Source organism: Penicillium robsamsonii (assembly GCF_028829455.1).
Source record: "Penicillium robsamsonii strain IBT 29466 chromosome Unknown utg000001l_segment0_segment0, whole genome shotgun sequence".
In the NCBI taxonomy this organism is placed as follows: domain Eukaryota; kingdom Fungi; phylum Ascomycota; class Eurotiomycetes; order Eurotiales; family Aspergillaceae; genus Penicillium; species Penicillium robsamsonii.
Genome location: NW_026643219.1, coordinates 6898468 through 6912535, shown reverse-complemented (window position 1 = coordinate 6912535; position 14068 = coordinate 6898468). Strand labels below are relative to the sequence as shown.

General features: G+C 47.0%; 5 protein-coding genes across 5 annotated transcripts; 2 read left to right on the top strand and 3 right to left on the bottom strand.

The window, feature by feature from the left end:
* Nucleotides 1-897: 897 nt before the first annotated feature.
* On the top strand, nt 898-1080 carry N7447_002675 (uncharacterized protein; the record flags this gene model as incomplete). The annotated part of the gene is made up of 1 exon (XM_057226950.1): nt 898-1080. One exon carries the CDS (start codon nt 898-900, stop codon nt 1078-1080), a length of 183 nt encoding a protein of 60 aa, XP_057090966.1.
* A 3958-nt stretch (nt 1081-5038) lies between these two features.
* N7447_002674 (homoserine O-acetyltransferase family protein) lies at nt 5039-6619 on the bottom strand (the record flags this gene model as incomplete). Its single annotated transcript, XM_057226949.1, has 1 exon — nt 5039-6619. The coding sequence occupies one exon, from the start codon at nt 6617-6619 to the stop codon at nt 5039-5041; it is 1581 nt and encodes a 526-aa protein (XP_057090965.1).
* Nucleotides 6620-7027: 408 nt separating this feature from the next.
* N7447_002673 (glycoside hydrolase family 43 protein) lies at nt 7028-8394 on the bottom strand (the record flags this gene model as incomplete). The annotated part of the gene is made up of 2 exons (XM_057226948.1): nt 7028-7753; nt 7813-8394. The coding sequence occupies 2 exons, from the start codon at nt 8392-8394 to the stop codon at nt 7028-7030; spliced, it is 1308 nt and encodes a 435-aa protein (XP_057090964.1).
* Nucleotides 8395-10900: 2506 nt separating this feature from the next.
* On the top strand, nt 10901-12050 carry N7447_002672 (glycosyltransferase family 32 protein; the record flags this gene model as incomplete). The annotated part of the gene is made up of 2 exons (XM_057226947.1): nt 10901-11954; nt 12022-12050. 2 exons carry the CDS (start codon nt 10901-10903, stop codon nt 12048-12050), a joined length of 1083 nt encoding a protein of 360 aa, XP_057090963.1.
* Nucleotides 12051-12676: 626 nt separating this feature from the next.
* On the bottom strand, nt 12677-14011 carry N7447_002671 (putative integral membrane protein (Pth11); the record flags this gene model as incomplete). The annotated part of the gene is made up of 5 exons (XM_057226946.1): nt 12677-12991; nt 13053-13349; nt 13412-13597; nt 13661-13728; nt 13798-14011. The coding sequence occupies 5 exons, from the start codon at nt 14009-14011 to the stop codon at nt 12677-12679; spliced, it is 1080 nt and encodes a 359-aa protein (XP_057090962.1).
* Between the last annotated feature and the right edge of the window lie 57 nt (nt 14012-14068).

The following is a 14068-nucleotide window of genomic DNA, read 5'->3' as shown; positions in this document are numbered from 1 at the left end:
CTCATCTTATTGAGTAAAGAAGGTCTTTTGACCTATGGCTGAAAGTATCCCGAAAAAACGCCAGAACGAATAAATGGAAGTGGAGATTAAAGTAAAGGATAAGAAAATTTGTGCTCTAGGTTGAAATAAGAAAGAAGGGGATATGGCTGCAATTTGTACTTCACGACTTAAGCACAGATCTTAGTGTCTGATAAGAGCGGAACGCTTTTTTTCCACGGAGGTGCTTGGCAGACGGCCTAAGCCCTCCATTTTTGTGTTATCGTGCCCTAGTTCGTTATATTTTGAGAGGAGAAAGAGATTGGAGGATCGAGCACCTTAAAAAACACGGGCATGGTGAAAACTGAGGTCTATTAAAACGTTAGGTTAGAATATAAACAGAACTGTGGGGCAAAGCGCCCCTTTAGGTATAGGCTAAGCGTCGACTAGATGCTCAATAGATAACTAACTATATTGAATATCTACTGAGTAAGTGATTAGTGATGGCTCAGTGAACAGGAAGTAATATGAACGGCAAGCGTCAGAGCACGTCCAGTCGACGCACCCGCACTGTTCCCAGGATATCATTCTATCGCTGTCTGACAAATTTCTGATGCTAACTTCGATTTTCTGTAGTAAACATATGGATAAACATGACCGTCCTTACGTGTTCAATGAGCCTGGCTGCAACATGATACAAGGCTTCACATCCCCCAGTGGTCTCTTACGCCATCAGCGTGAGGTCCACAAAAATACACCAACGCGATAGCCCCGATTTTGTGTCTCCAGGAGGACTGCAATCGCAGTTCTGGGAACGGATTTACGAGACGGAAAAACTTCTGAGAACACCTGCGCCGTCAGCATCGACACATTGACGACGTCAGCTGCGGTTCCTCTGTGCTAGCTAATCCCTGGATTACCATGGGTGTTCGCCATAACTGTTTACCTGATGCAACCAAAAACTTGTCAGAAGCAAATGATAACGGTAATCTTCGTAATGAACTGACACAACTGCAGCGGGAGGACCAAGTGAATAACCGTCGCCTGAAGGAACTGGAGCGCAAGGTGGCAGCACTTCAGGCCGCGATTTCTCGGTCGTCCTAGCTTGGTCCGACCACGCAAATGTCTTAGAGACTAGAAGCAACAGTACTGTCTCCATCGCGAGAGGGTCAAATCGAGCAATCGAAATCGCAAGTTATAAGTACTCGTTTACGGAAGTTTCATTTTCAGTTCTCGCTCTTTGAAAACGCTTCCTAATACAGACAAGATAAACTGCCAGATGTTGCCACATAATCACCACCTTCATGAGGATTATGTCTCCGTCGCATATAGCCAGTCTCAGCAAGACCTTGCTGAAACGGCAGTGCCTCAACCCTCCCCAAACGAGAGCTCTCCAGCCACATCTTACAAAGACTGGCTCAACAAATTCACCTCCGACATTTGTGGAGATTTGGCATATAGCTGGATTAGGCTATTTGAGCTAGAATTGAACTACTCTGGTGTTGTAGAACCAGCATGGTGGCCGGAGGGTGTAACTTGGAAGAATCCTCGGCACATGTTAAAAGAGGGTAAGATATTTCCTACTACTGGATCCCGAAAGCTGACGATACAAAGTCAAGATTATACTTTTTGACCATCTGCTACGTGGGAAGTTATTGGAAAATTCCACGAGAGTCACCTTAGAGATAGAAGCACGTATTGTTCGTCGTCTTCAGAGCTCATCAGAGTACCTGAGAACCCTTGCTAAGATCCTCGATACTTTCCAACATCAAAAAACATGCCGGAATGTGCCTTTGAATGAGACTTTGGAGGGTCGTGAGTGAGGTAGGAGATACTCTAGGACAAACCCTTTAAGAACGTGCCGGAGATATGCATGATCTTCAACCCGTGCTCTTCGATGGCTCACTCGCGTTTAGTTCTACCAGCGATGTCAATCAGGCAAATCGTCGATGTGGACCCGAGTCCCTCCGGGATTTTGGCGGACTTGAGTTACGAATTTTATGTTGATTGGCAGTTATTTTCTCCAACAGGGGAGCCTCTGTAAGTGTGTCAACATAGCCAAAGCAAAATGATCTGACACAGGCACAGACATTATGTGGCTATCGCCCGCTGTACACTCCAGGATATCTCTCTCGTTCCTTTGCAAGGATCAACACATACTTTATTGCAAGAATCCTCGGTGGCCCGAGCAATTCAGGCCGATGCTCGGATGGGTATTCTTAAGCTTATCGTCGCATATAAGTATGTTTTCTGAGGTTTCTATGCATCTCGTAACTGACAAAGACTTCTGTGAAAGCCCGCAACCACTCGGCCAACTCGTGCCTACTCTCTCTTAACGTTTTCCGGCCGATACAGAATTTAAATAACTTCAGGCAACATAATCGCTAATGCCTACTCGATTTTAGATCATATAATACCTCAATTTAGAAAAGGTTAGCCGTATTGAATACTAGGGACCCTTAGCACCTCCTCCTATTCGTAGCGCTGTCCCTCGCGTAGACTGGGACTTGGCTAACTTCGCTGTATCTCGAGCAAAGATCCCCGACTTACGACATCAGGTTATATGTATATATAGGTTTCAAAGTTTCTTCAGTCACCTACAAAGTAATCGACTCTCCAAAACACCCAGAAGGTTGGACAGAATCCTCCATCTGCAGACTGCAGAAATGAAATTGAAATCAATACCCCGAAATGGCGGCAATAAACTCGCCTATATATTCGAGTTGATTATAACAAACAGCCACTACCATGAGCTCTCAAACATACTGTTAGGTGGGCGGACAGCTACGGAAATCTCCCTGGTGGTACATTTTCTCGGAATCAAGGAACAGTTTCTTTATACCCACAAATATTTGAATCCTCTCAGGGACCTAAATCCTTCCCTGACATTTTTCGAACCCTTCATCCAGCAAGGTTGTCGAATCATGATGCTTGGCCACGATATTCCAGACTTAATGGAAAGAATTCAGTTTCCGGCGATCTACTGGAATAGCTGGATTGCGGAAACCTTGGGAGGAATCATACCACCGCCCAAGATATGGGTCGTCATAATCCCCCCACATCGACTTCAGCGTGAAATGTCGGTAGATTTGTGACAGGTTATTCGATCCTCTAATTCAGCTTCCAGATGGCAAAGACATTCAGAGGTGGGCTGGGATGACAAGCGTGAATCTTCAAACTTATCAACCTCAACGGGAAACTCAGTACTCGAAATATATGTTTACTGGCAGGGCAGTAGGAGATAACGGAAGAGATGTCTTGGACGAGGTCGACTTTGCTTTCAAATTCCCATTTGAACACTGATCTAATAGACAATGGCCAAGATATACTGTATCAATTTCAAGTTATTGTCTGTGTTGTCACCGCTCTCTGATAACACCCTGTTACTATATAAAGGCATGTCGAATCCTTCTTTTCTTCTTTTAAAGAGCTCAGCAAGAGCTCAACAATGAAAGGAAGTATTTCTCTCTAGAGAAGGTCGGGAGAGTGCAGGTCAGCGTGGATGTCTGGACGAATTCTGTGAAGGGTCGAAGTTAAATTGATTCAATACTAACTAAGCCAACATGCTGTTTACAAAAAGCTTGGAGAAGTGAATTCTAGATGACTACTAGCTGGGCAACTAGGGGATAAGGCCAGGTTCTTATAATCGTCTTCGTAGCCAGACCCACTACGGCAGACGATTTGGGCCAAATTTGACAACCGGAACGGAAGAATCTTTAATCCCCTTGACTTAAAAGCGACGTCTGCTGCTTGTCCATTTTATATCCCCAATAGAGCACATATCAAGCTCAGCTTTGTATTTTTTTCAGCCATTGATGAAATGGCATGGCTGCGTGCTGTTTCCAAGATGACATCAATGCCGAGTTGGTGGGGACAATAGCCAAAGGGCAACACTTGTTTCATGCGGCTACCAACACGCGTCTACAACACCTGCTAATCCCAAGATTTAGCCGCATACCCTCTAGCAAGTTTCAGACGATAAGCAACTGCCTTCTTGGGAAAGACATTTGAGAACCTATCGTCCTATCACTACGATGAATAGGTGAATATCAGATGCGGTTGCTTGTTCTCCCCTATTGAAGAGAGCCACCCATGATCCGATGCGCTGAGGCGTGCCCATGTGTATTCTCCAGCGGAGTAGCATTTCTTGCAAATGAACAAACGTATCTTCCCGTTGTGGAATCTGCGGCCGCCCTGATCCCCCAAATATAACTACTTGCCCTCTGCCACTTTTCTTCTTCTCTTCTCCTTCACTTTTGACCACCTTCAAGCTCTGGGGATAAGTGTACATTCACTCAGGTGATGTCTCGAGTGGGTGACTGACTTTAATCGACAATAACCATCCGACTCTCAATGATGTTCTGAGGTTTCCTGGTATGTCTTGTGAATCGGTTTGTTTTCGGTATTCGTCTTATGGGCTCGTAAAATTGGTTGGCGTTATCTTTCTTCTCAGTCTTTATACAACACATTCTAGGCCCTCCTAGTTTGTAAAATATTGGGGACATTTTTACCAAATATCTTGACTTTCGCTCGGGGACTTGATTTTGCATTTGCTCTTCTGTTCTTTTATGGACGTGCTGGCATTCTAGGTTCGTGGGCTTTGTGGTTTATCTCATTTGGTTCTTTTCTCCTTCTCGCCCTGTGATGAGTTCGTCTTAGAGACGAATATAAGCCAATTCTGCAGGCATCCGCTTGACAACGGCTCCATTCATGACACCTCGTGTCTGTGGACCGTGTACACAGCTGGAAGCCATTGATGAAAACTGAGAGCAACCTGAGGGCGAGTTTCTTTTTATTTTTGTGGCATTACCATATATATAGTATCTTGATAGCATCAAATAAAATAATGCATTAATATTTCTGTTCCTTTTTCATACCATAGCTACTTGTAGACTGGCTAGGGGTATCCATTGATCCCTTTGTACTGCATATATAAACAGAGAAGAGGTATGTCATTTCGCACATGTAAAACGCCTGCTAAATGCCAAAAGTCGCACGCTTATCGACGAATGTACTTATTTATATTATTTTGCATCGCCTCGGGACGTAAGAAGTTACGCGACTAGCGCAGGAACTTGCCCAGTGCACCACCGATATTCTTCAGATCCAGCAAGAAAGTGTCATGACCGAAGAGCGACAAGTCGTCACCAAGCTCGATATGTTCAACATTCTTGTTGCCCCCCGCACGAAGTGTCTCAGCGATCTCCCGCTGCTGCCACGCTGGGAAGAGGATGTCACTTGCAACCCCCATGACAAGCACAGGGTGATTCTTGAGAGGCGCAAGTCCGGCAACAAGATCCCGGGGAGGACCATCCACTGACTCAGCAGAGACAGACTCGTCCAACGGGGTCTTGGGAGATGATCCAGGCTGCTCCTCATAGGGCTTGTCTGGAAGGGTCAAACTGCAAGCGAGGTCCGAGGCATTTCGTGCATCACCGCCGTGCGCAATGCGATCCTCAGACTCCGCACGGCGTTGAAGAGTCGCGGTCTGATGAGCATGGCCGAGATCGAACAAGTCCATAGCCTTGGAGACATAAAGAAGACTGTTGGGATCGTACTCGAGGCTAAACTTCTCACCAGCATGGTCGAGGTACGTCTCGATAAGGAAGTCAGGACATAGAGCGGGCTGTTTGCTGGGGTCTGCACGCTGGCGACCAAATCGCTTCTCCCACTCTGGCCCGCTGCGGTACGTCACGGTTGCAATCTCACGCGCTAGCTTCATACCAGAGTGGGGCGGGATTCCATCGTAGTAGAACCCACGGGCCCAGTTGGGATCCATCATCAGCACTTGACGCTGCGTGTGCCGCATCGCTATACTGTAAGGGTGGCTGCGGGCGCAACCACTGATACTGACGATCTTGTTGACCCGCTCTGGGAAGAGGACGCCGGCGGCGAGACTCTGCATGCCACCCATGCTAGATCCGACAGAGGCAGCCAGTTTCTTGATCCCTAGGCCGTCAAGAAGCCGGAATTGAGCGCGCACCATGTCGTCCAAAGTCAGGATCGGGAAGCGGGTTGCGTACCGCTTTCCGTCGGATGGATCGAGGGAAGACGGGCCTGTGCTGCCGTAACATCCTCCGAGAACATTAGTGCAAATGATATGGTATTTATCGGTATCCAGTGGCAATCCGGGGCCAATAAACTTCTCCCACCAGCCGGGCTTTGGGTTGGAGGCTGTGCTATGGGCGTGGCTTGAAGCGGACAAGCCGGTATGCAGGAGGATGGCATTGCTCTTGTCGCTGTTCAATTGCCCCCATGTTTCGTAGGCAACGTCAAATTCTGTGAGCACACCACCCCAGTCCAGCAGAAGTGGTTGTTCACAGTGGTATGACTCGTGTCGCCCGGTTGTGTATGAAGGTTCGGGTCCGGATTCTAGCGACCGAGCAGAGAGCTGCGCTGACTTTTCTTCTTGGGCGTCGAGACAGGGGAACGACATGGCTGGGTTGGATGCTCTCTCATTCGACTCCGCGGCGAGTGCTGCTGATTTCCGCGGTGACACGGTATGCAATGGGCGTGCGGTCTTCCATTGCGCCGATAAAGTCCGATGCGGTCCTGCGGACTTCGCGAAGGAGTTCCCTTGTCGCCATCGCTGGGTTTGAATTGTGCGTGAAGCCGCGCGAGCAGCGCCTCGAAATGATTGCATTATAAAAGCCTAGGATCTGTGAGAGTCAGGAAAGAAAGCTTCCCAAATCAAAAGCTATCGGGGGGAGAATATGTGGATACCTCAGGCACTATTCAGTGGCGTCATCACGGACATCTGTGATTGGCGGAGAGTCAGCGTTGAAGTATACCTCGGAATGTACAACATACGGCAGATATTATTTGCAAAGTTTTATCAGACAATCTAAAAACTCACTCTCATATATAACTGAGGTCACCAGCGGGTTCTAACAAAAACTGGTATGCACGTATCAAACAATGACTCTAAAAATGGGGAAATCCAAAACGCCGAGCGCTATATGCAACACTAGTCCAAGATGAAAGATATGAAGAATAAGTTACAGCAAATCGTTGCTAAACGGTATAGCAATCTGCCTGTTTCCGATTCGTCTCACAAGCGTTCCGTGGATATTGTAGAATCCGACTGTTGGTCAACCACAAGCGTCGACATAACAATCGTATTGTTATTAGACCGAATATCGAGAGCAGCAGACCACATACACCGGAACTGACCGCAATTGGCATGGAAAACAATATTTCTCCCATTGGTCGAAACCGTCGCACCACCAGGCGCCTCGAGACCCCAATCCCCAGTCTGCAGCAAAGGCCGATCAGCCCTGAGGTACGGACCCTTGAGGGATTTCGAGTGTGCGTATTTCACATTATAGCCCAGTGAGGTATAGCAATGTGACGAGAAGAACAAATAGTATGTACCGTCCTCGGTGAGCATGATATCAGGAGCTTCGACAAGGGGGCCATCAGTATCGTCAATATCGAGGATTTGTACTGCCTCTCCGATAGGTGTGACGCCATCACTCTCCAACTCCTGCAGAAGAATCGGAACAGATACAACTGGCTTCTTGCTATTGCCGCAGTTGCCGCCGTGTCCAATGCTGTTTCCGTCGCCCTTGTAGACTACGTACAGCGTGCCGTCGGTGTCTCTGAATGGTGATGGATCGATGGCACCGCCATGCTTGTGGGGACAGGCTAGTGGCTTGTCTTTCGGGATGTAAGGGCCTAGTGGACTTGTGCTGTTTGATACGGCAACTCCCACGCAATGGTGGCTGCCGTAATTCTTGGCCTCTCCCGAGTAATACATGACGAATTTACCATCATCCTAGAATTTCGATGTGAATATGAGGGACTAAATGAGAGGGTGCTCATGAGTATACTTGCCCGTTGTATTGCATCTGGGGCCCAATGGTTGACTTTCTTCTCCCAAGCACCAAGAGTCGGCATCGCGTCGTAACCCTCATGTAGAGTCCAGTTGACAAAATCGGTCGATGTAGCAACAGGTACATGGATACCGTCTGGGCTCTTTTTCCTGGGATTGGTTCCGTAGGCATACCATGTGCCATTGTGTTGAATGAGCCCCGGGTCCGGGAAATTGTGGAGGGCGAACATAGGTCGGTTCTCCTCGAGGTGGTAACTGTGGTCTTCATTTGGTTGAGGTATTTTCCAATAGTCATCAGTGTCTTTTGCAAAGCCGTAGATCTTGGTGAAATAAACGGGGAGAGCAATGACAAGTGCTGTCAGGGCTAGTCCAAAGAACCCCAGCACACAGAGCATCCCAATTTGACGTCCTCCCCATGGTCGGGTAAAGAAGCGTCTCTTTTCTCCCTTTTCTACACTAACCCCCGCTGTCGCATCCAAGGAAGATTGGACCCTGTCGCCGTCTGAGATCCCTCTAGCTGCGATGGACTGGACGACAGAGGAAGTCACATATTTCTCAGATACAACTGAAATGACAGTCGTCATCTTTTTTCTCGTGGCGCTGGCAAAGTACAAACGGGTTGGCGCTGAGGTTTCTTAGGCAAAAAATACCCCGTTGGCTTGAATCACGAAATGCTTATTCGTGTGATTGAGACTCATAAGCGCAGGAAGGTTGGGCTATTCCATAGTAAAAGACTGTCCACTGCAATAAGGTTTGGAATTGAGTAGAGAGGTTAGTAAGAGACAATGAGAGAGAAAGAGAGATAATGGGCAGTCTACGGAGCGTATACGGTATGGGCGATAAATAGACCAAACGATGCGGAATGGGGATAATAAGCCGAGACACAACTGTTGGCTATAATTCAAGCAAAATTAGACTCTTCAAGTCGCGCTAAGACGCACACGGGAATTGTACCATAAACCTTATGAAGTTGCAACGAGGACTTGACTCTTCCAAGTCAAGTATTTGATGCTAGACCTACCCTCAACTACACCTAGATGGCCTAAAAGGCAAAACATCCAACATTCATCTTTTGTGGATCAGAACGGGTACAGCGTCCCCGCAAAATTAAGTCGATCAATTTCTATAGATTAGTCCACTCTCCAGGTTTCCAAGCTCTTTAACAATCCAAGTATGGGGCATGTGTACCTACATTGGACATGGCCTCGAGGATAATACAGTCTTAGGTTCGTGGATTATCTTACTAATATTCAGGGATATGAACATAGATATCGGTTCTTCTCATCGGTGTATCCAACAGGAAACAGGTAGTCCTCAAGCTGTGTCCCCTTATGCGTTGGGGAGGAGCGGAGATTTGATTTGGGTCTTGTTTAACATAAAATCATGTTATAAAACACCCACACCTCTTAGGAGTAGATGCTTTGAAGTCAGCTCCGAACTTCTGGGGATGGAGTAGAAGATGTCCTGATGACGGGGTTGTAGGCTATATCTACTACATGGGTCACCACAAACAAAGGAATAATGTCCTTCAAGGTTAGGTAAACACAAAAACTATCAAATGAAATAATTGCTCTAACTTGTTGGGAGGAAAAAGGAACTACTGGTTGACTACTGTTTCTAGTGGCAATAGAAGGAAGAATGATGTCCAACGAATATATATATATTAACCTAATCATATGTGGTTCTCAGACTTTATAATATAATACAGGATGTTCAAAGACGCCAAATTTATTGTTCACTCCTTGGGGTCATACCATATGATGAAGGTGAAGATCCAAGAAAAGAAATATTTATACAAGGAGAAGCTATGGGCCAACTACCCTCTAACTGGCATCTCCAATACCATCCTCCGCATTTGAGCTTCTTAAGGCATGTGCTATTTTGAGGCATTTTGACCTTTTAATCCTCTTTCCTCTCTTTCCTCTTTCCTCTTTCATCTTCTAGCCGGTAATGCGAAATGCGAAGACAAGAGACACAACAATAGCCAAAATTGGGAAGCTATATTCGGTACATAGTTTCCTATCAAGATAACGAGTATTCTTGTAGTCGTCCTCAAGAACTGCTAGCAGTACATGGCTCTTTGTGCCTAAGTCTTTGGTGCTTGTTTATCATCCAGTTGCTACGTTGCCAAGAAAACTAAGCATCCCCAAGATCCCTAGCGCTTGGAAGATTATCTTTGCTCTACTATACACCTGTAGGTTCCATTTTAACACCTCAGGCCAAGTGAAGCTTGTATCGCTATTGGAGCTTACCCAGGTGTACCGGGTCAGTGTTGAACTACTTCCAGGTATGTTAGATAAGAGACGGAATAATTTGAATTATATATATAGTGTAGCTCTATGTATTCTATCTAGTATTTAGATTAAAAGTTGTCGAGAGTGTTAGACCTAGTATGCTACAAGAATTATTTATCTCGGGATGATCATCACCCATTCTGGATGCAGGGAACACCATGTGGGGATGCTCTGACAAAATTAAGTGATTGATGTAGAGGGATCATTGCTTATAACAACGTAGATATATATAATGAAAAAACACATAGATCGAAGAATGAAGAACGAACAATATCAGTCATAGTTCAAGTTACATTCCATCCAAGGCCACGTGAGCGGCTCCACCTATTCACGCTGCTTCCGGCATACGCAACCCTTTTGTTCTACTCGACGTCTAACAAAGAATTGGCCAGCAAGGCGACAAATTACTCGCTGCCAGACAGTGTGGCCTACTTTTTGCTTCAGTCTCTCCTATATTGCTGTTCTGTGGTACTAGTAACCGGGCATTCTTGCTGGGGGGGTTTTTTGCGCCTCCTATCCTGATTCCAGGTCGACCGTATCTCCGACCATTGAGGTCACATTCAAGACTTCCGTGTAACGATATGTCACTCTCTCAAATTTCTTTAGCCTAGGATTTGGAATCGCTCGACTGTCACACCCGCCGAACGAATCGCACACCAAGACCATTCAAATTCTCCGATCTCGCAGATCACGGAACACAAAAGCACGGTGGCCTTGATTCCTAGCTTTCAGTCAATTTACGGCTGTCGCAAGATCAGCTAGTTATTTTCCGACTACACCGGCTCCATCGCCTGTCATGATCACCCCGCGCAAGGTGCTGCTCGCCCTGTTCTTCGTGATCACATTTGTTCTCATCCTCCGCTCATTCCGAGACCCTGAAGTTCCTGGGGCGCCTGGGTACCGACCAGTGAAGAAGATATCAGAAGAAGAGGAGGAAGCGATAGCAAATTCAGCACATAAAACACCACCGCAAGGTCGAGCCCAATTGCCTCTCGGCGCATCACCGACAGCGCCGCTCCGTGAACGTCTCCGATATCAATTCCCATATGACATAGAGAACAGATTCCCCGCATATATCTGGCAAACATGGAAATACAACCCCGGGTCATTCTGGTTCGACGAAGATCTCCGCGGCCCGGAGGCCAGCTGGACAGAGATGCACCCCGGATTCACGCATGAAGTCATCCCCGATGAGACGCAGCAACATTTGATCAAATACCTATATGGATCAATTCCGGAAGTATTCGAGGCATATGATTCGCTGCCGTTGGGCGTCATGAAGGCGGACTTCTTCCGATACTTGGTTCTTCTAGCGCGCGGGGGAATATACAGCGATATCGACACTTCGGCACTCAAGCCCGCGCACACGTGGCTCCCCGAGGAACTTGATCGATCGACTATTGGCTTCATTGTTGGCATCGAGGCTGACCCTGACCGTGATGACTGGCGAGACTGGTATTCGCGCAGAATTCAGTTCTGCCAGTGGACCTTTGTGTCGAAACCCGGGCACCCAATTCTTCGTGATATGGTGGCTTATATTACCGAGCATGCTCTGCGAATGAAAAAGGCAGGTATCCTCAAGGTTGGCAAGATGGATAAGACTATTATGGAGTTCACGGGGCCTGGAGCCTGGACAGACTCTATCTTCCGCTACTTCAACAACCCGGCATATTTCAATATCCAGCCGGGTGATAAGAACATCACCTACGAAGACTTCAGCCACCAGACCACACACCGCAAGGTTGGGGATGTGGTTGTATTGCCCATTACCAGCTTCAGCCCCGGTGTAGGGCAAATGGGTGCGGGGGATACGGATGATCCCATGGCTTTTGTGAAACACAATTTCGGAGGTACGTCTATATCTTTCACTCGTTCATCTAGTCTCAGGTGGACATCGCACTAACCTTTCGATCTCAGGCACATGGAAGACTGACCCGTCCCTATGAAAAATGCCGCAAGCTTATACTTGATTCGATTGCAACGCTATACACTGTATAGTATCAGAGACCTGTTGCAGGCCATTTCTTGCGGTTTATCTTGATCTTTGCTCCGATTTTAGCACCCATGCCTCCCCTCTGGATCTTCCGATTGTCTCTGCTCCCTCACAAAACTCACAAATCTCCGGTATCGAACTGTCATCATCGGTGCCTTTGGGTACAACTGCGCAAGCTTTCAACCCGTTCCATGTTTCATGATACTTGTTCATATGATTCCCCCACTTTGTTTTTCATTGTTGTATACACCATTATTTTACTTCTCGGTAGATGATTTGCTACTAGCTATACTAGCTGCTTATAGATTTCGATCTCATTGCTGTGAGAGCCAAATGGCAACTTTCGAAAATTGCCCATTGCCTATGAATAGAGATCTTGATATATTATTTGCTTGCCCGGATATCTATGAGACGAACCTAGAGAACATACTCATGTACGACTATGTTGCCATAGTGCATATCTGATCCGAACACTATAGAGGAAACGCGTGTTTGGTACCGGATATACATGTATTCCCATTCTCTCTTTGCTCAAAATTCCCCGTCTCAAAGTCCCCTAGCACCAAACCTAACGCCAAATCAAAGGGCAGCGCCAGACTTTACTATAAACTCCGAAGTCACATAGACTTTCATGTTCTCCGCTTCGGATAGCATATGCTCCTCGCTATCTCCATCATTCGTTTTCGCCCCGGACCGAATCACAGTGGCCTGCTGCCCCTCGGACTCATAGATAGGCTCGAAAATGCTCTTTCTACGCCCAAGCCCCGTCCCCGTGACTTGGTGAACAGAGTCAAGCGCATAAGTACGCGAAGTCTCGCGGTTTCGGTATGAGTTGACAGTAGAAGCGAAGGACTTGAACAGAGGTCCGTACGTGGGGATGCAGGCGATGATAACCTACACATTTTTGATTTGTTAGTTTTCCTTGGACTTGAAGAAACAGCAAAAGCCAACTTACACCCAAGCTGACCTCGATACAAGACCAGATGACGATATTCTTGCTGTCGGTGTAGGTTTTCAGGTCCCTGACGGTGAAGATGCGAATGATCTGGACCACGGTCACGAAGAAGCCGAGAGCAAATAGGCAGGCTAGGAGGGCCTTTTGTTTGGAGCGGAGCTGGAGTTTCCAAAGGACTGGCAGAGGGAGTGCTATGATTATTAGGTCTAAGGCGATGCTTGTGCCTCCAAGCGCAAAGTAGAATGGTAGGGTTTGAATGCAATGCCCCTCGAGAGATTCATCCCATTGTTTTGCGACCTGTCTCATGTCAGATAGCCCGTTTCCCTCGATTGATGCGCACTGGCGAAGGAGGCGCTGACCGGTATGCAGGAGACTGATATGATCAAGGCGAAAGTCAATTGATTAACCACACACATGACGATGGCGGTGATTATGATTTTGCGATACTGCTCAATAATTCCCGCAATACGCAAGTAGGAGGTCAGCAAAGCAACTTTGAACCCGAGGACGTCGAGACAGTAAATCGGGCCGCCGGCATATTGGATCTATATGGATTGAACAATGTTAATGTCAGGTTCGAGGTCGAAGGCCGGTCTCGGGATGCGCACCTTGCTAAAAGGAATAATATTCTCCTTTGGAAAATAGGCAGCGCTCAGTCCTTGGCCCCATCGAGTCTCTAAAATAAATATTTTGTCAGGTTACCAAGTTCGGCAGCTAAGCTTCGCTGATCAATGGATCGACTCACGAGCCACAGCGATCCCCACGTATGCTAGTGTCAACAGTAAGCTCACCAGTGCCGCATAATCATCAATCCATGGAAATCGCTTGTTGGATATTCGCACATAAAATCGCAGACATACGGCCAGGAAAGCTAGGGTTGAGCACACCAAGCAGATTGCGATCACTCGTGGGATGTCGCTGTTTGGATCAGTCTCGTGAAGATTGTATACCCAGCCCATGATTTAAACATTACGAGCAAGGCAAACTTTGCAAGGGGATGGTGTCTTCTTATTTTC